General features: G+C 50.1%; 2 protein-coding genes across 2 annotated transcripts in view; one reads left to right on the top strand and one right to left on the bottom strand.

Moving 5' to 3' along the window:
* LOC103266762 (all-trans-retinol 13,14-reductase-like) overlaps nucleotides 1-76 on the top strand; it is a 981-nt gene extending 905 nt beyond the window's left edge. Inside the window, exon 3 of the mRNA XM_008064402.1 lies at nucleotides 1-76. This exon is cut by the window's left edge and continues 15 nt beyond it. Within this exon, the coding sequence (XP_008062593.2) occupies nucleotides 1-76 (76 nt within the window).
* A 4,565-nt stretch (nucleotides 77-4,641) lies between these two features.
* The window catches only part of TGOLN2 (trans-golgi network protein 2), a 5,206-nt gene continuing 1,600 nt past the window's right edge, over nucleotides 4,642-8,247 (bottom strand). The window contains exons 3-4 of the mRNA XM_008064400.1: nucleotides 6,875-6,958; nucleotides 4,642-5,376 (exon numbers count right to left, since the gene is read on the bottom strand). Coding sequence (XP_008062591.1) covers nucleotides 5,371-5,376; nucleotides 6,875-6,958 — 90 coding nt within the window. The 3' untranslated portion in view covers nucleotides 4,642-5,370. The remainder of the gene's footprint in view (nucleotides 5,377-6,874; nucleotides 6,959-8,247) is intronic.

The following is an 8,247-nucleotide window of genomic DNA, read 5'->3' as shown; positions in this document are numbered from 1 at the left end:
CATCCTGAAGCGCAATGTGTACTCGGACCTTCGAGATCTTGGCTCCAGGGTCCGAGCACAGAAGAAGAGGAATTAGCAGGGGCAGGATGAGTTGGGCCTCAGCCAAGGCCGGGGCTGCTCCCTGGCCTTCCCATCATGTCTGTGGGCATCGGTCCTGGCGACGTGAAGCACTCTGATCGGGCTGTCATTTCTGACCATAGGCCTAGTTAAATCCCAGTTCTGGAATGGGAGCCCTTGAAGCCTGGCAGGTGCTGTCCCTGCCAAGCAGGTGTGATTCGGACAGCTTGATGTCTCCAATGAGCACTGCCTGGCATCCTACTCCCAAGCCTCCAAACCCTCAACAAAAGGAAAGTGCCCCCAATTGGGAGGATAGAACCCCTACAGGGTGGTCACCCCAGCCGCTGTGTCCAGCTCCGTCCTGAGGCGTCTGCGCTCGCTCACTCAGTGCTGGGCTGCAGAGCTCTGCGTGTTCAAGTGAAAGGGATCTAGCTTAAACCCAGGCGTGGTCTTGGTTGTAGTTCACAGACCCAGAAGGCTCCAATTATCTCTGTGCTGGGTCTGGTTGCTCTGAAGAGGACAGGGTCAGTAACAGCACCCTTTAGTAAGGTGCACGGCCGAAGATCATATCCTTTGCTGTAGAAGCCCTGGGTCCATCTTCCTCACAACCAGGGTGCCATCTGGTTCTCAACATGCCAGCAACAAAACCCCCTCAGGGAGCTCAGAACCTGAGCCTCAAGCCTTATCCTTGAAAACACTAGGAGTCGGGACAGACTGGCAAGAGGACTTCGCCGGGTTGATGCAGGTGGAAGGGGCATTCCACGCAAGGGCATAGCAGAAGACAGCAGTGGGAGGTGAGACAGTGAGCCCAACGGCCCAACTACCTCCTAATTTCATCTCGGGCTGCTGGTCCAGGAGGAGGGGTTGTCGGGTGGGGATCTGGCCAGGATCAGAATGGGGAAACCACAGGGCGTGTACAGAGCCCAGACACCACGGGTGCAGTTTAGCAGTCCACATGTGAGGGTTAACGTGGGAAGGTAGGGAAGGCTCCCGTTAGGAAGAATGACCTTTCGCTTCTTTCAGACTCACATACTAATGTCTCTTTGTGGTTTGCGTTGATGTTGTATTAATAAAGTTAATCATTCCATTGCTTTGACATTCGAAATTTATTTTGCTTTATCTTCAATGACAAAACTCCATCATGATGGCAGTTACAGAAGCTCAGGGAAACATCACATACTGAAAAAGACTTGTCATTAAACCACAAGACGCTGTAAAAAAATAATCTTCAGTCATTACAGTGAAGGTACAAAAAGCTGAAAATATAGAACATTGGGAAACAGTGGCCATCTACTAACTGGGCAAAAAAAGAAGAGAGACCCTTTCAACAATCAATAACTTACTGAACATGGTATCTTATGTGCCAAAGGAATAGTTATCAGGATGTGAGGGGCCTGGCTATTGGCAGTTTGAAACGCTATACACTGCAGGCTTGAGCCCTTCACAGAGGAGGTTCTAAATGGGGGATCTGGGAAATTCACATCTTATGTTGCACTAGCTTGGCTGAGAGTCACTCTTGGCTCTGGATGTTGTTGAATCAGACCAGAGGACCTCTCCCCAGGACTCTTACCCGACCAAGGCATGCCAGACCCAACCTCCCTGACAAGGGTTGCAGGAAATGGCCTGCAGAAAGAAGCACAGGGCCTGGGTCATCGCCAGCCTCCCTGGGCTCCAGTGGACCAGACCTGCACTCAGCGCCCAGCACACCTGCAGTGTCGGGTGTCAGGTTACCCGTGCAGGCCAGGATCACTAAGACCCGCATTGGCGGCAGGGGAATTCCAGAGGTTCAAGTCCTATCAGCCAATGAGTCATGTCAAGCCCTCCTAGGAGAGCCGTCAGCGTCTGCCCAGCTAGCTGCCAGGTCTTTCCAAGTTGTCATGGGCTTCCTATATACACTGGCCTCAGACTCCCCAGGGCTCTTGGGTCATTCTACTCTATACCTAGCAGGAAAACTAGTCCCTCTGTTTTCATCCCTGACTGCTGCAGACTCCGCCTCAGAGAAATCACCCCTCAGCCAAAAGCTGGGTCCCTAGCCTCCAATGCTTCCTACAGGCCCCAACACCCCAGAGCCCTCACAGCTTGCTGATGCCCGCGCCAGCACACCCTCACGCCATTTAGGAAAACGTGCCTCCAAGGTTCATCCACAGAGAGCCGTCCGGAGGGAAGTTTTCCACTGGCTGCGCTCGGCCTTCAGGGCCATTTCTCCCAGGAAACTTAAACTATCGCACTCGTTCAGCACAAGAAGCCAAACGTCCCAGGTGCTCACAAGCTGAACTCCAGACGCCCTGACAACACAGATGCGTCCGCTGGCTGCCAGCCCTCTTGCCTCCCGAAACCAACCTTTCCGGTCTCTTATCTCTTTAAGAGCAAAACCCATGTGCATGAAGTCACAGCAAGCAGCGGCCACAAACAGCTGGGGACTCCTCATCCAAGGGACTCTGTCACACCAAAGAAAGCATCTCCCCAGCTGGAAGGCACCAAACTCTGGAAGTCCTACGGAATGTCACTATGCCGGGTGGATAGGAAGACAGTGCCCGGTCTGTCCCTTAAGGACTTTGGTTTCTCAGGAGGACCCCGACTGACACAGATCCTCACTTCCCTGTGTTGGTCAAGTTCCAAAACCAGCGAGTGACGCTATGAAGAGCTGGCAGAGTTGTAGGGAAGGAGCCAATTGCCGGAAGTGGGCAGTTGGGCAGGGACGGGGCAAACTTAGCCAGACCCTGAGCAAACAGGTAGATGGGGGAAGGCTGGGGACAGGAGAGAAGGGAAAATAACATGACAGGGAACAACCAGGAGAAGCTGGGAAGGGGAGGGCACAGCCGGAAGGCACAGAGGAACAGGTGGGCACGTGGCGAGAGGGGTCTCGGCCGGGGTGGGGTGCAGACAAAGACAGGCAGGAGGCTGTCAAGCGGCTCGAATCCTGAAAACCTTCTTCAAGCCTTGAGCCGCAGGGCCAAAGCTGCAGACCAGGGCAAGTATTTTGGAAAGACCCGTCTTTCCGCGACTGATCGTCTTTCCGGGAAGATGGACAGGCGACCCAATTGTGCTGGATCTGGGGAAAGAGGGAAAAAGAGAAAGGAAAAAAAAAGCCAGGAGAGAAGCAGAATGTGTGGGGCTGGTTGACACGGGAAGCAAGGAAAATGGGAAGATTGTAACTGGAGATCTCTTTTTCAGAAAAACGGAGAGAACTTTTGTGACGAGGAAGAAAAATGGCAAGTCTGCAGGTGAATTTCAGGCAACTGAAGACATCAGGCAGTTGTGAGCAGCAGGAGGCTGGGAAGAGGAGAGAAATGCCATCCAATGACGACAGGACAGCCAATGAACTAGTAGCACACGGCAGAATTGGGTTCTCCGGGAACCATGCCCAGGTCAAGTCTTGGGTGTCAGTCACCCACAGGACAAAGACAGGATGCCTTTCTGAGGAGGTAAAGGAACAGCAGAGCCTGGCTTTGGGGGTGTCGGACCCACCAGCAAAGGATAAGGCAAGGACAGTGTTAGAGGCACCAAGAAGGGGGATTTCTGTGTGGAGTGTTGACAGTTTGACTCTATCACAGACAAGACTGAGCTTCGAGAACACGCCGTTGGGTTTGGTGATCCGATGACCGGTAAGCTTTGGAAAAGCACAGCAGAAAGTCAGGGAACCAAGTGAGTTTGCACAAGTCACGCAGAAACCACAAGGTCAGCAACACTTCCTGGAGAAGCTGAGCCGCGAGCAGCCAACAGGACAGATGGGAGCAGGGAACTCTGGGTGTGCATGAAGGTGGGAGGAGAGGGGCCAGGACAGACAGGCCCAAATGGAAAGCGCCAGGGAAGGGGGCGAGGAGGGAGATGGGGGACCGAGTAACCGTGGTCTTAGGGATGCCAGAAGAGCCCTGGAAGACTCCTCAGCTCGGAGCAGAGGGCTTTAAGAGGAGGTGGTCATGCCTCGTCTCCATGCAGTAGGCTGCCTGCCAAGGAGGCACCTTTCAACTCCGAGCTGTGGGCTGCTTCCAGCGGGGTGGAAGACGAGGGGACAGAGACTTCCTGCCTCTACAGCACAGAACCTGTCATTTCCCCTCACCACCCACATCCTTTCCATTTTTCTGAGATCAGCTCAGAAACAGCACTCTTCAGGCTATTGCAGATTACAGAGAACCTAGTGCGACTCGAACAGATTTTAAACAAGCCTTCCGACAACAGTGTGATTCAATATGCTACCCTCACTTTCCCAGGGTACACACTGAATTTTAAAAATTTGAATAACTTGACATTCCATGGAAGGAGAATATTTGCCAGTCACATCTGGCCTCTTCTATCAGATAAAGACCATTAAATACACTGAAGTAAAATGGTCAGTGTAGTTAGTTTCTAAACGTGTGTCCATTTTGTCCACCTGACTCAACAAAGGCCAAATGGAATTGATGGGATAACCATTTCATAGAAGCCCTTTGAAAAAACTCCTGAGCAAAGCCAGACCACCCTACCTGTCTTCTTACACGAAGCATGAACTCGCCCTATTTCAAAGGTTCCTCCTGAGTAGGACTGTAGGAAAGATCGCATTTTTTCAAATCATATTTGCAAAAAATCTGTGAGGGAACAATAAACTGACTTCCAGCATTTGGTTTTATTCTCAGCACAACCACATGGAGGTGCCTCGAGTCATATAAAATAGTCATATAAAAGACCAGAAAGTCATGAAGAACTTATGCCCGGCAGGCTAGACCTGCAGGCATTAAAGCCTCCTTCAACCTGCCATTTTGGTTTGCTGCTGAAGCCTGCGAAGAAAATTATGGGTTCGAGGTAGCCCCTTGACCATCAGCATTTCGCCATGCTCTATGTCTTTTCCCAAAATTCTACCTGTAGTTTTCTCTGAGGTCTGCAAAGACTAACAGCGGAGGGGGCAATGCTGCAGTCAGGGGGCCACAGTCAGGAGCTAACTTTATACAGAGCCTGGTCCCTTGGGAGCACGGTCTGCAGCCCAGTCTGCCCAGGGCTTGGGTCTCCCTTTGGTCACTGCCATGTTTCCATGCACTCCTCCATTCGCTCAGGAAGGAAAGGATGGATGCTCTGGAAAAATCAAGGGAACGCAGAACAATGTCGCCAAAGTGCAGGTGCAAACCCCAAAGCCATCCCCCGCCTCTGCCAGGCCAGACTTGCCACCCAACCCTAGAGGAGGGTGTCTCCTAGGTCACAGTGCTTTTCTCTTCAGTTTTCTTGATTTGGAACAAAATCAGCAGGGAGGACAAGGTTCTCAAGGACAAAAATCAAAGCTGAAAGGAGAGCAGCACAATCCAACAGCAACATCTTCATTTTCCAGAGGAACATACCATCCTGTTAGGACTTTGGGGAAAAAAAAGATATTTTAGGAGCTGCAGTTCAGGGAAAAACAATTGAGAATTAAGACAAACTGATCCCCTTAACATAGAAACAGAGATTTATTAAAATAAATGCATTCAAAATGATTACTATAGCAAGTTCAAAATAAAACGCACTAGGAAACTATGCTCTTGATGGAGAGACATGGGAATCCTGGCTTCTGCTTCTACTGTTTGGTATTGTTTTGAATTATTTACATGTGTGTTAAAAATAAAAATGAAGAGGGGGAAATCCTTAGAGTCAATTATCTAGGAAGGTGGCAGGCCAGGGCTAAACTGTGAAACTGACCTATTAGACTGGTTCGGAAAGGTATTCTCAGCCCAGGCTTGTTCTATAGCTGGTGTGAGAGACACACGTGAATTGTGTACCCCACAGGAAGTATGGAAACACGCATAGTTAGGCCACCAGCAGTACTTGGTCAGTGTTCTTTCTGTTGCTGTACAGAGGAGGGAGGCAAGGCTGCGTGCTGGGAGCAATGCAGTGGGAATCAGTCATCCTGCTTAGACAGGTGACTGTGAGAGAGACCCGTGCCGAGCTCTACGGCTGTCTGGTCGAAGGAAGGCCTGTCTCTCAGCAGGACGGGGGGCTGCACACAGGAGCCCACAATGCTTACACAGGGTTGATGTGGGAGTTGAAGGCCTATGGGCTTCTGGGCTGGCTTTGTTTTGTTTTTTTTGAGTTGGATTCTCATTCTGTCGGCCAGGCTGGAGAGCAGTGGCACGTTCACGGTCACCTCAGCCTTGGCCTGCTGGGCTTAGGTGATAGTTCCGCCTCAGCCTTCCAAGTAGCTAGAACCACACACAGGTACGTGCCACCATGCCTGGCTAATTTTTTTATTTACTGCAGAGACAGGTCTCGCCGCATTACTCAGTCCTCTCGCCTCCGCTTCCCAAAGTGCTGGGATCACCAGGCTTGAATCTCCACACCTAGCATGGGCTGGTTTTGTCCAGGAAGTGTAATCTAGCGCTCTACCACCCAAAATGTGGTTCTAGCAGCATTTGGCTTCACCTGGGAACTTCCTCAAAAGGTAGCAACATAGGCTCCACCCCATACCTAGTAAATCAGACACTGCTTTTTATCCAGATTTCCAAGGTGATTCAAATGCGTATTAAAGTTTGTAAAGCACTGGTGGAGCGCAAAAAGCTCAGGAATGGGAGTCTAGGGAGTTGCTGTGGAGGCCTGACTGCTTGCCATCAATGTGTAGTGGAAGCTTAGGGTAAAAAAAAAAAAATCAGTGTTTCTGAATGGGCCTGTTTCTCATCTTCAAGGGAGGCAATTGCCAGGTACCTGAGGTCTCTTCTAACTCTAACCCTGAAGCTGCATACATATGGAGGTGAGCGTGCGGTCTCAAAAGGGCGGGAGCAAAGGCAACAGCACCCCCTGAAGTGGCCACTGCTTGGTCATTCCTTGGTCCACCTGAGGCTGTCTATCTGTCCCGCGGACCTGGCTTCTCCTTCCTTACCTTCTGGTCCAAACGCTGGTAGTCACTGGCCTTTGGCCGCCGAGTGACTTTGGATCTTTTTCCTTCCAGGGCAAAAGCTATAATCTGAAACAAGGAAAAAGAAAGTGATTAACAGGTGGGTCTCTTATGACATAGTCTAGGCTCTGAAACCAGAGGGGGGCACCTGGTGACACATGTGTTAATGACTGACTGTAGAAAGAACAAGTCACCCACAAGGAGGCCCACTGCAACAGTGATTTTTAGGACAGGGCCCAATTACATGAGAATCCTTTAAACTGCTGTATAGGTAACAACAGATAGGGGAAGGCTGTGTGGGTGTTGGCTTGTGGGAGTCAGTAAAATTTATTCAAAGGTACTCAGTGAAAGGTCTGCCAACTTCTCCCCAGAAGCGCTCTAGGACATTCTTTAAAAAATAAAATAAAATAAAACAGTACTTCCTATCTACCAATGTACCCTTTCACCCCAGACTTTGCTCCACTAGTAAGTGCAGTCTTTACCACTCTCATTTCATGCCTCGGGCCACTCTCCATAACAAACACTTGGATGTAGAATAAGAAATTCACATTTTTGCTAGTCTCCCCCTAGTCTTTATAGCCACAGGCTTTGGGGCCATCATGAACTGGACTCCCCGATTACAAACAGGTACAGAAAGTATCTTCTAAGTTCTTGCGGCTCGACAGCAAATGCAATCATGTTGTCATTTGCATGGCTGCTAAGACACAGATGTTACTTCAGACCAAACCTTGCAGAAAAAGTAAAATGTGCACCTATCTGTGCAACTTCTGGGCTTTCTTCTAAATGCTACCAACCGCAGAAGAGTCCCTGAGCTCTTTGCCGTGGGCATCGAAGACTAAGTGATTGAAACCATTCTGTGGCACTGCAGATGGAAGACAGAATGTTGGGAAAGAAAGCCAAAAATGATGCACTATCTCAAGAACAAAAACAAACCGTAAGACAAGGACTCTAAGTACTCAAGCCCCCTGAGGTTAGGAGGGCTCTAAATTCCAGGTAATCCCACCCAGGTCAGATTATAGTACTATCCTAACTTGGCACCTCATGCAGGAGCAGAAGGCACTCAGGAAACAAGCAACAGAATGAAAACAGTTTACAAAACAAGATTAAACACTTACAGCATGGTGTGAGGAAAAGCTTGTTTTAAAATTCTCAGGGCTCATAGTTGGGCTCAGTGGCTCAGCCTGTAATCCTGCGCCTTTGGGAGGCTGAGGTGAGTGGATTGCCTAAGCCTGCAGGTTCGAAACCCGCCTGGGCAACTTGGCGAGACCTCATCTCTACAATAATTCAAAAAATTAGCTGGGCATGGTAGCGCATGCCTGTAGTTCCAGCTACTGGGAAGGCTGAGGCGGAAGGATCGC

Source organism: Carlito syrichta, unplaced genomic scaffold (genome assembly GCF_000164805.1).
Source record: "Carlito syrichta isolate Samal-C Ts95f unplaced genomic scaffold, Tarsius_syrichta-2.0.1 Scaffold307327, whole genome shotgun sequence".
NCBI lineage: Eukaryota > Metazoa > Chordata > Mammalia > Primates > Tarsiidae > Carlito > Carlito syrichta.
This window is presented reverse-complemented; position numbering and strand designations above follow the sequence as displayed.